We start from the raw sequence: 14737 nt of genomic DNA, 5'->3' as shown, positions 1-14737 counted from the left end.
GGCTGAATGTTGATGATGCGGTACCCAGCCACCCGGCCCCACATCCCTCCAGGGCTGGTCAATGACGCAGGCGGCGCGTTTGGCGCTAATTTCGTCCGGAGCTACGCAGCTTCTTCTGACCCTCACGTGCTGCTATCTTGAGTACCCACCATTGCGAAGCCTGGGCCCCGAAGACGATGGTGTGCTTCCTTCCATCAGATTCCATCGGAGGATGCTAGGAAAATGACACGGGCATGTCTCCTTCTCTCAGTCAGGACGTTACGGGACCGTCCGGGAGGGGGATATAAGAGAAGAGGCTTGATGGGCAATGTCCGAGATGTTGCATAATGAATGATGGTAGAACAAAAACATGACTTGGGAGAACCGATAGCTGCCTGCCCCTGTCGTACAGCTCTTCGAAGCGCCTTCGCCTCTATTGCCAAAGCAAGGTGATTTTCTTCCACCATGGCCCTTTCATATTCATTGTTCGCGCCGGCACCTCCTCAGCAAGCACCTGATCCAGACCCGTCTTCAGATCTACCTCTGCTGGATCATAAGCCCAACTATCGCTCCAGGCCCAGATGCGATGCCCCCCATAGAACAGGAAGAACATGGGAATACCCACGTACGCAGTAAAGAAAGAGCTAACGTCCCACTTCCCAGGCCAGAAGACATCGAACCCGTTGACCAAACAGAGAATTGTAAAGCTGATGATGACGCACCAAGCACCCCACTTGTTCACCGGTGAGCGATATGGAAGATCCGTGATGTTTTGCGTTTCGCAGGCTTTCCGGAAGCGCAGAAAGATGATGCCGCAGCAGATCCAGGAGATGAATCCAGACGTGTTTGTTAAATTCACGAACCAGTTAAAGACGACCGCACTCTCGCTGCCTACGTTTAGGTATGCCAGAACGCAGAACAACGAAGAGGCAGTAACAGCCCAATACGGTACACCGGACTTGGTGCATGCTTTGAAGACGGAAGGTGCGTTGCCAGACAGGGCGAGCGCGTATAGCGAGCGCGAGGACAAAAATAGGAAGGAGTTTCCGGACGACCATGCACTGATGATGATACCTGCGTTGATGATGCTGTCCAGCACGGGGATGCCAGCGTTCTTAATTCCTGCAACAAAGGGCGACGAGCCAGCTCCAGAACCACCAGACGTAATGATGGGGTCGTCGGAGGGGCAAATGATTCCGATAGCCAGTACGCTGCCAACATAGAAGAAGAGTAGGCGGTATATGTATCTGCGTGCCGCAGTAGGCAAGTTGCGACGCGGTGACTGCATCTCGCCACTGTTGCAACGAGAAGCTCGGGGGCAAACGTGAAGGGGAACTAGACATGAGGGTCAAACAAGTAGATATAAGGCTTCGCCGGAAGCATGCTTACAGCAGAGAGTACCATAGTGGATAAGAGGGCCACAAATCGCCCAGCATTCCCTTCTTCTAGATACGTATTCGCCGCGCCAGGGTTCTTCCAGTACCGGAAGCCGAGTCGGTCATGCTGTGGACCGCCGCCTTTAAGATAAATGTATAAAGTCAGTGGTTGTATCATACGCAGTTTGTGCAGGGGTGTTACTAACCCCAAAACAAAACAAATGACAGAATCAGGAGCCCTAAAATCATGATAACCTTTGTTCCGGCAAACCAGAACTCTGTCTCGCCGTAGAACCTGACTGGAAAGCAGTTCAGTCCAACGATGACAATGATCATGACTGTGATCCACACTGCGATGTTCACGGGCGGGTTCCAATACTCAATGACCAACCCGGCTGCCGTGATTTCGTAAGGCACAAGGATACCGAGCGAGTAGAAGTATAGCCAACCCAGGCCGAACCCCATAGAGCGCGACACATAACGGTAACCGAAAAGGTTCTGAAGGTACAAGGTCAGTCGTGTGTCACATGCCTTGGGTACGGCCACAAGTTACCATGGAAGACCCCGGGGTCGGCAGATAGGCCGCGACTTCAATGATACCCGCAACGGTACAAAAGATCAAGAACGACATGGCGATGTACGTGGACAGGATGAAGGCCGGGCCGCCACGAGCGAGGGTCTGGCCTGAGCCGACAAAGAGCCCAGTACCTATTGTGCCACCCAACGCAATCATTTGAGCATGTCTACGTTCCGTCAGTCTTTGAGGATATATTATATCAAGAGGGGTCTACTGACCGTGACTTCAGACCACGCTGCGTAGTCTCATAACGCTCGTCGAATATCTCTCCCGCAATAATCTCTGGATCGACAGCGGAGCTTTTCCTGCGACTCGCCGTATGCGACTTGCGAACATGGCCAATGCCATAGTCCACGCTCTGTTCTCCGATAGCCGAGTCTTCTGCCTTCTTCTCGGACATGACTGCTTCTGGGACTCTGACGGTAAACAATCAGTCAAGAAGTAGAAAAGGGAGTTGAATTGTAGATAAGAGTCTTGCATGCAGTCGGATCAAGTAAACCCGGTCAGCATGCTAGCCGTGTAACCAAGGAATGCTTGTCCAGCTGCGATACGTAGTCCCACGCGGATTCACCAAGCCGGACATGATAACCCCAGATGAACGCTGATATGGCTTTCTCCATACGCTCACGTCAAGCCGCGGACGATGGTCCGGTGGAACGAGTCGAGACTGGCAAGGATACGAACCAGGGCTGAAGATAGGCGCCGATAAGGACAACGGCAAGAGAGTACAAGAGCTGATAAGCTTCTTCAGTGTTCATAGACGAGCTAGGCTACTTGTAGAGATGTTCGATTCCATCTGCACATCCATGGGTGCAGCATGGAACTGCGCAGCTGCGTAGAAGTGCTTGTGTGCAGGTGGTCTCGGAAGGCACGACAAACACGCTCGCACATAGAACATGCCCAGGTGTGCTTGGCGAGCCTTACATCTTGGTATCGAATCAGGAATTGGAGTACGAGATATAGGCCTACAAGAAGTAGTGATGCACCAGGGATGCCCACTAACACGGCGTGTTGTTATCGCAATCGTCCGAACAGCGCCGTCCAAGCCTGTTTCGGCTAGCAATCCATCTAGCTGAGAGAGGCAGCTACGGTTGTCATCATTCCGCCATACATGTTCCAAGCGTAGGCAACACGCTTAAGTTTCGGAATATGAGTGATGTAGAGCAGCTGTCGTAAACGCGACCAGCAAGATTAGCGCACTTTCCGCCAAGGGCTTTTCGCATGTGGAGTAGACGGGCCAAGGTACGATGGCTATTGAGCACCATGCCAAGAAGGTGTTACTGCATGGATATGGGAGTTGCTACAAGATTTCTACCTAGCTACATCTCGAGTCCACGGGTGGTGTTCTAGGTGTCGGGATAGACAGGCGTGTCGGAGACTCTGTGACCGATGCAACCCGAGTGTCTTTGGTGTATTCCTGCAAGAGTATGACTTGTTTCACGACACAACTTGATGGTTTGTGACTACAATAAACATCTCACGTTACTGTCTGGCATCAACTGACAACCTCCTGGCCTCACCATGTCAATTCCTTCTGCGGTCTCTTGACCATGTCTGGAGGTACACAACCCCACGAGCATACGCTAACTCTCAGTGGAAGAAAGTCACCTGAGCCCCGACTCCAGAATTCAACCCACTCGGCGCGTGCCACAACGTAATGCTTGCGACAGGCATGGCACTCGCGGAAGAGACCGTATCCGTCGGCAGCGTTCGCTTCTGCTCGCGAGAGAATGGCTTCCACCATGGGGAGAGCACACGGGCTGAGGTAGTCGCGTATTTTGTGGGGCTCCAAAGAGTGAAGTGCCATATGCAGGGTCGTTGTGAAGAGGGAGGAAACTTTGCTTGTGCACGGAGGGACGAACCACGGTGAGGAAGGTAGGCCGTATGTACCCTGATTCGTCTCGATGATGACGGGGTAGTGTTCCTGGTCGGAAGTAGGGAGCTTTGGAGAGCCCTTGAGAAGCTTGCCATCCTGCCCATAGTAAGAAACCAGAGTCCGAGCAATGTACCGTGGCGCGTGGGCAACGGCATCGCCCTCTACTAAAGCCTCTAGGCGCAACGACGGGTGGTGCGAATAGAAGCCAACATCTTCAGCGGCGCACTCTCGGGCGTCGTCTGCACCGCCAAAAGAGTTGGCCCAGGACTCGAAATAGCGGATGCGCCAGACAGCCTGGTCGCGGTCTTGGCACGTTGCCAGCGTTGGATAGAGATGAGCGAGCTGCTTGTTTGCGTCTTCTCGTACGTCATCGAGGTGGTGAAGGGGCCCTTGGTGTTGCTTCTGGTAGTCGGTGAGGGAGAAGCGGCGGAAGGACATTGGCTGGAGCAGATCGGTACCCATGAGAGTGAGGCGGGTCATGTTTCCATGTGGGGCAAGAAGAGTGACGATGTCGAAGGGGAGGTAGTGAAGCTTGTTGAGGGATACGTCGAGGGCCTCGAGCTTGCGCAGGCGGCTGATTTGCTGGGGAAGCTCGTCGATGTCGTTCTGGCGCAGATAGAGGCCAGTGAGATCGTCGAGGTGGAACAAAGCGGGCACGAGGCGACGGAGCTTGTTCTTGCCGAGGTTGACGTGGAGCCTGGGGAGCAGAGAGCGGTACTGGCCCGCCGTGGGGAGCTCGTTGTCGTAGACGGGAGGGTGGCTGATGACGGAATTGAGCTCGCCAATGCGTGTGATGTCGCGGTCGGCGAGGTCGAGGCCAACGAGGTCGTACGACTCGCGGTCCGCGGCAAGGCCGTCGTCGATGTGCCGGTTGAAGACGGCCGCTGGAGCGGCGTGTCTCGCCACGTCGACGTCGACGTCCATGGCCTCATCGTCGGCAGCTCGCGCGTGGAGCGAGCGGGGGAGCGAGACGGCGGCGCGGAGAGAGGCTGGCGGCATGTACGGGGGCAGGGGCAGGTCATCGCAGCTGCTGGTCGCGTCGCTGAGCATGTAGATGCCCGAGTCCAAGTTGCGCGCGAACTTGGTCTTCTTGACTTGGGGGCTGGCGTGGGCAGACGCGTGCGTGTCCCACCACGCGCCCTTGCGCTTGTTCTTGTGTATGCGCGGGGACTCGTAGTTGGCCACGTCGACCGACTCGCACGAGTCGTCGCTGGAGAAGACGGGCGGAGGGGAGCTCGACTTGGTGGTGAAGGCCGTGGGGTGCCGCTCAAAGAAGGGGCTGGGCGCGAGGTCGTCGGTGCCCGCGCACGGCGGCGAAGAGGGCAGCGCCTCGTCAAAGTCCATGGCGAGCTGGTAGTCGGCGTCGGCGTCGTCGTCGTTGCGCAGGAGAGATGCCGCTGCTGTGGGAGGAGGCTGCGCCGACGCGTGCCACGGCCTCGGCAGCCACGAACCCCCCGTCATAGCTTCGTCCAGGGTGGCCGATACCACCCCATCACGTGACTATCCCAGATGAGCGATAGGTCCCTACCAGACCTCGGGAACCTGGAGAAGAGCTGCGTGCGTGACTGGGGCACACGAAGCCGAGCGGACAAGCATATCAAGACGCAAAGGGCGTGAGTGAATATTCGACGGACCCAGACTTGTTCTCCTAGCATGAGGTGAGGTTGCGGCGACGGTGTACTGTAAACGACGTTGTCGGCACACGTCGGCCCGTCTGGGGCAGGTCATGGCACGATGGCCCTACCGCGTCGCACACAATCGATGACGCGACGGCAAACAGGACAGGAGGCGCAGCGATGCCAGGATGCCAGGATGTGCACGCGAGGCTTGTCATGACTGGGCGCTGTCTGGGCGGATGCAGTCGCCGAGCCGCGTTCGAACAGCGTGCTCAGGCATGCCGACTGTGGTAGACAGGCGTCGCGACACAGACATGGACCCAGCTACGGGAGCAGGCTGAGGTAAGCCGGGCCGCTGGGCAGGCACGCAGCGTGTTGGCACTTTCCAAGCTTGGCGCCCCATGTGGATCATGGCGACGGCCCTGGAGGGCTGGCGCGGGTCCAAGACGTCGGACAAGACGTCGTCTGCTCGGCGTCGTTCCGTATACGCTGGGTACGGGGCGCGGCATTGGCGTCGTCTCTTCGCCATCCATGCTTCAAGACGCTCTCTGCGCCCTTCCACTCTCCCAAGAGAAGCAGGATGCTTCCACGCGCGGCCTTGTAGCGACTGCGACCCCATCTCGAGACGACGCTCCAAGACTACAAAGCCACCATGGCGGGCGCAATCGTGAGCCAGACATGGATCCTCACCAAGAAGACGCTCCTCGTCGTCTTTGTGCGCCACTGGTTCTTCACAAGTGTCCGCGCATTCTGGGCTCCCATTATCTTTGTATGTCGACGCCTCGTCGCCCCCCGCACAACAATGGCTAACCAGGGCTCTGCCGCAGATGTTCTTCATATCTTATGCGAAAAACTTCTTTGTCCCGCCGTCAGAGTACGGCATCGGTGAGCCGTCTCTCATCCGCTCCTTTCCCGACGCCCTCAGTGCTGCCCAAGGCGGCCGTGACAAGGTCGTCTTCGTCAACAACGGACACACTGGTGGCGACATTCAAGACGTCATTGCACAGCTATCCACCCAGGTCCGCGACGCTGGCCTGCAGGCCGTGACTATTCAGCAGGATGTTCAACTGCTTTCGACGTGCGAGAGCTCGCTGCGGGGCGCCAGCACATGCTATGGTGCAGTGTCCTTCCTTTCCAGTCCGAGCCAAGGCCAGGGCGAGAGCTGGAACTACACCATCCGATCCGACGGAGCGCTGGGAGAGGAAATCTACGTGGGCCAGGACGACAACGATGTCCAGATCTACATTCTGCCCTTTCAGCGCGCCATCGACCAGGCCATCGCCTCCGTCGAGGGCTCTGCTGCCATCCCCGCCACCGACGAGTACCCGTACACAGAGCGTACGCAGCAAGAATACGACGATCGCATCAGGACCCTGTACATGGGCGCACTCATCAACATCATGGGCGTGGCTCTGTACATTGGCGTGTGCGGCGTCACCTATCAGCTCACGGGGCAAATGGCCGAGGAGAGAGAACGCGGCATATCCCAGCTAGTCGAAGCCATGTCGCCCGCCAAAAAGCCATGGCACACGCAGTTTGCCCGTCTTCTGTCCATGCATATTGCGTTCGACATCATCTACTTCCCGGGCTGGGTCATTATGGGCGCCATCCTTTGGGCTCTGGCTTTCCAAACCTCCAACCCTGCCATATTGATCATCTTCCACATCCTTGCTGGCCTGTCCTTGACCAGCTTCTCCATCTTCGGCGCAGCTTTCTTCCGCAAAGCCCAACTATCTGGTATCACCATCGTCATCGTCCCGATCCTCCTGGCCATCATCGCCCAAGTCGCTGGACCTTTCAGCACGGCTGCTGTATACGTTCTGAGCCTGCCCTTTCCGTCCATCAACTACGTCTTCTTCATTATTTGCGTGGCCCGTTTTGAGCGACAGCTCGTTGGAATGAACCTCGTCCAAGCCGCGCCCGACTACCAGGACCACATCTGGACTACTCCCGGCATCGTCTTCTGCATATTTGCCATTATACAGACTTTTGTGTACCCTGTTCTGGGCGCTCTTGTTGAGCGCTGGCTCTACGGCACCGTTTCGGCCGACCGGAAGACTACAACGTCTTCGCCGGATCACAACATCATCCTGACAAACTTTTGTAAGCACTGGACTCCCAGTTGGTTTCGCAGCAACGTCCTTACCAAGTTCGGCGTCAAGCCACCGGAAACAGTCGTCGCCGTGCAAGACTTCAGCATGAAGGCGCGCAAAGGCCAGATTATGGTTTTGCTTGGTGCCAATGGTAGTGGCAAGTCCACCACGCTGGACGCCATCGCGGGTCTCAACTCCATCACTAGTGGAGCGATCGAGATTGATGGCACCGGAGGCCTTGGACTGTGCCCCCAGAAAAATGTCATGTGGGATGAGCTGACTGTTTACGAACACGTTCGTATCTTTAACCAGTTAAAGTCAACCGGCACCTACGATACCAAAGATACCATCGAAAACCTGATACGCGCTTGCGATCTGGGGCACAAGATCAGAGCACCGTCCTGCACACTTTCTGGGGGTCAAAAGCGCAAGCTTCAGCTGGCCATGATGTTCACCGGCGGTTCAAAAGTCTGCTGCGTCGATGAGGTGTCGTCCGGATTGGATCCACTCTCGCGAAGGAAGATCTGGGAGATTCTACTCGCTGAGCGGGGTGACCGCACCTTCTTGCTCACGACACATTTTCTCGACGAGGCAGATGTCCTTGCCGACTACGTTGCCATCCTTTCCCGCGGTATCCTCAAAACGAAGGGTACTTCGGTTCAGCTCAAACATGAAGTCGGCGCTGGATACCACGTTACGTATCCGAAAGACGCTCCTGTCAAGCCCCCAGTGGATGCCATCAAGAAACCGGCACCTTCCGAAGGCATGCTACAGTACCAATTCGAGAACGCACTGCCCGCCACCAAATTCGTTGATATTCTGAGACATCATGACGTCAAGAACTACGACATTGTTGGCCCGACATTGGAGGATGTCTTCCTGGCCAATGCTGAGGAAGTCAAGGAGTACAACCTAATGGACGCTGACCACGGTGGGCAAGCTGGAACCCCAACGTCGGACAAGGATCGAGACGTACCTTCAGATCACTCTGACACCGACAAGACGCTAGAAATGAGCAAAGGTCGTGGCACTAGTCTACTCAGGCAGATACTCATACTTGTACAGAAGCGTATCACCATTGTCAAACGCAACTTTTGGCCCTACATATTCGCTTTACTCCTTCCGATTGTGGCGGCGGGACTAGTCACACTGTTCCTAAAGGATTACGAGGCTGTGGGATGCGATCCTGGAGCCAGCGCTAACGACCCTACCATATTCTCGCTTTCCAACGTAGACGATGTCCCTCTCATCCCCATCGGTCCGGCAAGTACCGTCGATCCTGCTATCGGCACCATCATTCAACGAACAGGAGTCTCCGAGGACAGTTTTCACCTCGTGGACACACTCGATGAATTCAACGACTACGTCAACACGCGTTTCCGCAACATCACACCCGGTGGCTTCTTCCTAAATGATAACGGCCCGCCACTCATGGCTTACCTTGCTAATGGCGGTGTCATCGGTGGCCTCATCACACTGAATACTCTCGACAACATCTTGACAAACATCACCATCTCCACACAGTACCAGCAATTCGCCGTGCCATTTGCTCCTAATATGGGCGACACGCTACAGCTGATCTTGTATTTTGGCCTGGCCATGTGTGTCTACCCAGCGCTATTTGCTCTATATCCGACACAAGAGCGGCTTAGGAATGTCCGAGCGCTGCACTACAGCAACGGTATCCGGGCTGTGCCACTGTGGCTGGCATACACGGCGTTTGATTTCCTGTTCGTGCTTGTGATCTCTGCCGTCACTACAGGGATCTTTGCTGCAGTAAGTTCCTATTGGCACATACAAATCTGCATGGCTAACGTTGCTACAGGCTTCCGATGCGTGGTATGCACCAGGGTACCTCTTCGTGGTGTTCTTTCTCTACGGCCTGTGTGCGACGCTCTTTGCTTACCTAATCTCCATTGTCGTTACGTCGCAACTAGCAGCATTTGCCTTCGCCGCTGGAGGCATGGTGTCGCTCTACCTGATATACTTTATCGGTTACATGGCCATACTGACTTACGCACCCGCATACGCCATTGACTCCTACATTCAGTACTTCCACTGGACTGTCTCGTTGATCTCGCCCTCCGCAAGCCTACTGAGGACGCAACTGCTTTCTCTCAACTCTTTCAGCGTACTATGCGATGGCAATCAAATTCCTAGCTATCCTGGCGCTTTGACAGTGTACGGAGGACCCATTTTGTATCTCATTGTACAAATCATATTGCTTTTCACCGCTCTCGTGTGGTGGGACTCGGGCTACCGACCCGCGTTTCTCAACCGAGAAAAAAGCCGTCAGCAGCACTCGGAAGAGAACGTGGATACCATCCCTCCTGCTGTCGCTGCCGAAATAACACGCGCTGAGCAGAGCAAAGACAGCCTACGTGCGCTGCATTTACACAAAACGTTCGGCTCCAATCACGCTGTGAACGACATCACCTTTGGCATCCCCCAAGGCCAGGTTTTCGCTCTTCTTGGTCCCAATGGTGCTGGAAAGTCCTCGACTATCTCGCTCATCCGTGGAGACATTCATCCTACGACACACATCAACGGAGGTGGTGACGTTCTGATCGAAGACATCTCAATCATCAGCAAGCGTGCAGCCGCACGAGGTCATCTCGGTGTGTGTCCGCAATTCGATGCCATGGATTCAATGACAGTAACGGAGCATCTGTACTTCTACGCTCGCGCTCGCGGCGTCCCCGACCCAAAGACCAGTGTTGATGCGATTCTCCAGGCTACCAGTTTGGGGCGCTTTCACGACCGTCTCGCGTCCAAACTCTCGGGTGGTAACAAGCGGAAGCTCAGTCTGGGCATTGCATTGATGGGCAATCCGTCTGTTTTACTGTTGGACGAACCGTCCTCGGGTATGGATGCAGCTGCGAAGAGAGTCATGTGGCGCACACTGCTCGGTGTAGCGGCACCTGGGCGTGCCTTGTTGATCACCACTCATTCCATGGAAGAAGCGGACAAGCTCGCCACCCGCGTCGGTATCATGAAGCGCAAAATGCTTGCGCTGGGGACAGTCAGTGATCTAGGGCAGCAGTATGGCGATGCTTGGGTCGTACAGCTTGTGCTCAAATCTGCACCCGAAACCACAGAAAAAGAGATGGAAGCCGTAAAGCAATGGGTTCAGAGCAAGATTCCCGGTGTTCAGCTCGACAAGTGGGGTTCGCGAGGTGGAGGCCACGGACAACTCCGATTCAAAGTACTCAAGGCTGCTTCCCCCGAATCGACTGCATCGCCCGCGCATCTTGACAATGCGCAAGATGGCAAGGTCACCGAAGCAGAGGTTCATCAAATCAACACTTCGTCCTCAGCTGCTTCAGCATCTGATCTAGGCGGCATTCCCGGCCTCATCCAGTTGCTAGAATCTAATCGCCAAGAGCTAGGCTTGGAATACTACTCGGTTTCGCCTACCACCTTGGACGAGGTGTTCCTCCGTGTTGTTGGCGAGGAGGAGGAAGAGACGAGTGGAAAGAAACCAAAGGGTACAAAGAGGAATGGATGGGGTCGCTTCATATGCTGTGGCTTGCTGCCTGCTTAGAGTGTAAACACTGTCGCAGAGACAAGCTGCCAGGCAAGCAACGAGCAGTCAAGATAATGAGTGATTGGGAAACTTCTCCCTGAGCCTTGACGTTGTATGATACCACAGCATTTAGCTTCTGTATATAGCTTGTCTAGTTATCCCACTTTATAATAGTCGAGCCCTAATCTTTTCGCCTTGAAGCTTGTTGGGCACGTTCCGCAGTCCTCACACGTCTTTTCCCGCATTCTCAGAATCGACTAGTGGAGTCTATGGGATGCTGGTGTGATGAAAACCCGACTTCGCCGTGAGTTCTCGGTAATCCTCAGCCCTTCTTTGTAGCGTCGCGCACCTGCTCACTCAACAGGCCATATTGTATCACTCACTATCTGGTCGATATACTTCTTCCCAATAAAATTCATCATGTCTCTCATTTGAGTGATAGCTCTTACTGCTGTCGAACAGTGTCTCGGTGTATATTGCAATCTTCTCGGTACTGAGGTGCTGCTACGGGATTAACTGCTCTTCCTTTTCTCTCAGATGCAGCCAGCTCTCCAAGATATCGAAGATCATTGAGTAGACTTCATGTCTGGATCGTTTGTTCAAGCGACCCCGGTCGACAAGCGTTGCAGTTCGTATGCGTGTTCATCAGACGGCTCTACACACATAGTCATGTCCAACCCAGGTTGCGAATGAGCGCTCCAGACATATCGAGGAAGACGCACATGTGTGGTGACTCTGGGGCAGGGGAACTCTGAAACGGATTTGAGGATTTATTTACTTATAATTATGTAGACAACGTAATGTAGGCTGGCCTGCAGCTACTACAATAGAGGAGATATAGATATATAGCGCATCACGTAAAGAGGAGTCTACACACCGACACTGGGGTCTAAGAGATGAAGTACTTTGCTTGCACCGCGCGAGTGGCAGCCCCCTTAGTAGCCCCCTTGGCAGCAGCAGCAGCAGCAGCAGCTCCTGCTCCTGCTCCTGCTCCTGCTGCCGCTCCAGCCGCCGCACCACCAGCTGCCATGTTGCTCATAACAAATCGCGCAGCCTGAGCCGCGTTAGCACCATACGACAGGTGAGGTGCCAAGATGATAGGCTGGCCTGCACAGATGAGGTCGCCAGGTGCGCAGATGATTTTAGTGTTTGCTGCTGCGACTTTGCCGACCGGTTTGCCGTTGTTTGGGTCGCCGAATATGACTGCGCTAGACACAAATGCCGAGTCCTCAGCACTAAGCATATCAGCAGCATTGTGGACAAGCTGACCACCTTGTCTAGATCTCTTGTTAGACTTGCGAACCATGTGAGAAAGATATTGAGGGCAGTGTGTTACTTACGAGTAGCCTGCCATTACTAGTGTAGTGTCCGGGCATTGGGCCCGAACCTGTCCGACCATCTGTGCCATGAGCTGGCTGCCTCCTTTGTCTCCACCAACAAGAAAACCAGGCACATCTGCTGGGTACTGGATGCCCTGAACAGCGACGTTACCAGCACCTCCCATCATCGCGCCAAGAGCGATGGCAAAAGGTGGTCCAGCAATTGAACCCATGTTGCCCAACTCAGTCGTTCCGCGGGCAAAGAGGACGGTCATGGGCTTGCAGCCGCCGCCGCTCTTCACATCATTTTGTGAGATTGAGGCGAGGGCGGCAAGTGTGACTGACGGTAGGAAAAAAATAAGGAATTTCATAATGATAGAGTCGTCTCGCTTTGTTCCGTCAAGGAAGGGATATTAGGGTATTACAAAGTATTATGCGAATATGGATAAAACAAGTAAGGGTATTGGAAGAGAAGATATGGAATGTATGGACTGCTGTTCACCACAAGAAGCATGCGACAAGCCCCTTTATAGTATCATACATCAAGATGCCATGGTTAACGCTGTTTATTTAACCACCGCTTTTTATGAGTTTGAACATGTAGTATACTCACCTGTCATGTTTTCACCTGTTTTCCAAAGACACATCAAACGTCATGCCAGACCGCATATAGCACGCATACTGGCAGTCAAGAGTGTCGTGCGACATATTCTATGAGCCCTTCCATGTCGGTTCAAGCTCGTCGGGAACGGGGTTGGGGCTAGAGCTACATGCCAGTAGCCGTTGTCCCCACGCACCTGGCCAGGTCTGCGACAGCTGTTGCCGAGGTGGACGAGCGATGTGCATGGGCAGCAGGAACGACCGAGGCGACGAGCTTCATATGGTGAAGCTGCCATGAGATTTGTGGCGGTGTCTCCTGTCCCTGAGTCTGGTGCTCTGTCGTTCGCGTGATTTGTCGTCAACTGCCGTCTGGATTGCGCTCAAGGCTCCCGACTTTGCGCTTGGACAATGTGAAGGGCCAATCGCATCCCACATAAGTATGTCTGAGCTGAATCAGAGTTCTCGACATCTCAAAACGTCATCGGCAACCTGGTGTTCGGCCAAAACCATGTCTCATGACTTTGGGAGTTGTCGCATCGCGTCACATGCTGTGGCTGTTTCAGAAACCCGTTCATGCCTCCACACCTCGAATCGTCGTGCGTTCCAGAGTCCAGGCCAAGCAACGTTCCAAGCCTACGGTAGCACAACATGCCGGCGATGGAAACAACATGGTGCGCATATATCGTCGCGAAGATGCCGCGGTCCGCAAAAGCTTGGTGGAGTCTTGCAGTCAGCCAGGCGGCCAAGGACTCGGGAAAGGGCGATGTCGAAGTAGCTGTGGGCCGACAGATCATGGCCCAACATCCTTGGCCACTGCTGTGAGTCTGCGCTGATCAGGCCCGTGCAACATGCCTCCATTTTGGACGTGTTGAAAAAGGCTGAACGCTGGTAGCAAGGCGAAATAAAGGGCGGCAGTGCCTCTTTGGTGTTGCGCGTTGGCCGTAGACCACCCCGCCTTCGCCCTAAGAGGAAGGTGCTAGCGACTGTGCAATATCCCGGTCTGTGGTGGTCCATTTGTATAATTGTCTACGACGCAGCCTCGAGTCCAAGTGTTGGTAACACACAGGCAACATGCCTCTTCAGGTCCACCGCATAACCTCGACAGCCGACTTCGAAACCTTCGTCGCCATACAGATCGCCGCCTTTGCCAACGGCGGTGGTATCACTTCCCTGCTCACGCCTAACCCCATCACCGACGAGTACATCCAAAAGTCTATCGAAAAGCACGTCAAGTCTTGGCGCGACGAGCCTGACGTTGTGTATCTCAAAGTCATCGATACCGACGCCCATGGCAAGATGATCGCAGGCGCCAAATGGCGCATCAACGAGCGGGAGCGCAGTGAGGGAGAAGCCAGCAAGATGTATCCAGTGCCAGATGATGAAGCCAAGGGAAGACAGGGCTTGCTAGACTTCATGGTATTCCTGAGTCGAGTAAGAAGGGAGTACATGGGAACGAAGCCCTTTTACTGCTAGTACCCAGCGCGCTACGTCGGAAGGTGTTGCTGACGGACAGCAGTTTTGCATATCCTCGTAACGCACCCAGATTACCACCGCCGAGGTGCAGGATCTATCTTACTTGAGTGGGGTACCAAGCAAGCGGACCGCGCGAGACTACCTGCCTTCTTGGAGTCGTCCCCGATGGGCAAGCCTTTGTACGGGAGAATGGGATTTCAAGCTAAAGAAGGTAAGTCTTGAGCCTGAAAGCATACATGTGCTACTACTTCTGCGTGTATGGCACACGCTAACTCTATGCTCTCAATGCTACAGTGGTCACG

General features: G+C 54.6%; 5 protein-coding genes across 5 annotated transcripts; 2 read left to right on the top strand and 3 right to left on the bottom strand.

Moving 5' to 3' along the window:
- Positions 1-412: 412 nt before the first annotated feature.
- Positions 413-2332, bottom strand: J4E92_010609 (uncharacterized protein; the record flags this gene model as incomplete). Its single annotated transcript, XM_051501946.1, has 5 exons — positions 413-1226; positions 1304-1314; positions 1369-1496; positions 1562-1853; positions 2147-2332. The coding sequence occupies 5 exons, from the start codon at positions 2330-2332 to the stop codon at positions 413-415; spliced, it is 1431 nt and encodes a 476-aa protein (XP_051347848.1).
- A 1116-nt stretch (positions 2333-3448) lies between these two features.
- On the bottom strand, positions 3449-5269 carry J4E92_010608 (uncharacterized protein; the record flags this gene model as incomplete). The annotated part of the gene is made up of 1 exon (XM_051501945.1): positions 3449-5269. One exon carries the CDS (start codon positions 5267-5269, stop codon positions 3449-3451), a length of 1821 nt encoding a protein of 606 aa, XP_051347847.1.
- An 807-nt stretch (positions 5270-6076) lies between these two features.
- Positions 6077-11061, top strand: J4E92_010607 (uncharacterized protein; the record flags this gene model as incomplete). Its single annotated transcript, XM_051501944.1, has 3 exons — positions 6077-6193; positions 6252-9293; positions 9343-11061. 3 exons carry the CDS (start codon positions 6077-6079, stop codon positions 11059-11061), a joined length of 4878 nt encoding a protein of 1625 aa, XP_051347846.1.
- An 871-nt stretch (positions 11062-11932) lies between these two features.
- On the bottom strand, positions 11933-12733 carry J4E92_010606 (uncharacterized protein; the record flags this gene model as incomplete). Its single annotated transcript, XM_051501943.1, has 2 exons — positions 11933-12320; positions 12384-12733. 2 exons carry the CDS (start codon positions 12731-12733, stop codon positions 11933-11935), a joined length of 738 nt encoding a protein of 245 aa, XP_051347845.1.
- A 1300-nt stretch (positions 12734-14033) lies between these two features.
- Positions 14034-14435, top strand: J4E92_010605 (uncharacterized protein; the record flags this gene model as incomplete). Its single annotated transcript, XM_051501942.1, has 1 exon — positions 14034-14435. The coding sequence occupies one exon, from the start codon at positions 14034-14036 to the stop codon at positions 14433-14435; it is 402 nt and encodes a 133-aa protein (XP_051347844.1).
- Positions 14436-14737: the final 302 nt, after the last annotated feature.

The sequence above is a fragment of the Alternaria infectoria genome, assembly GCF_024043175.1.
Source record: "Alternaria infectoria strain BMP 0036 chromosome Unknown scaffold_39, whole genome shotgun sequence".
NCBI lineage: Eukaryota > Fungi > Ascomycota > Dothideomycetes > Pleosporales > Pleosporaceae > Alternaria > Alternaria infectoria.
This window is presented reverse-complemented; position numbering and strand designations above follow the sequence as displayed.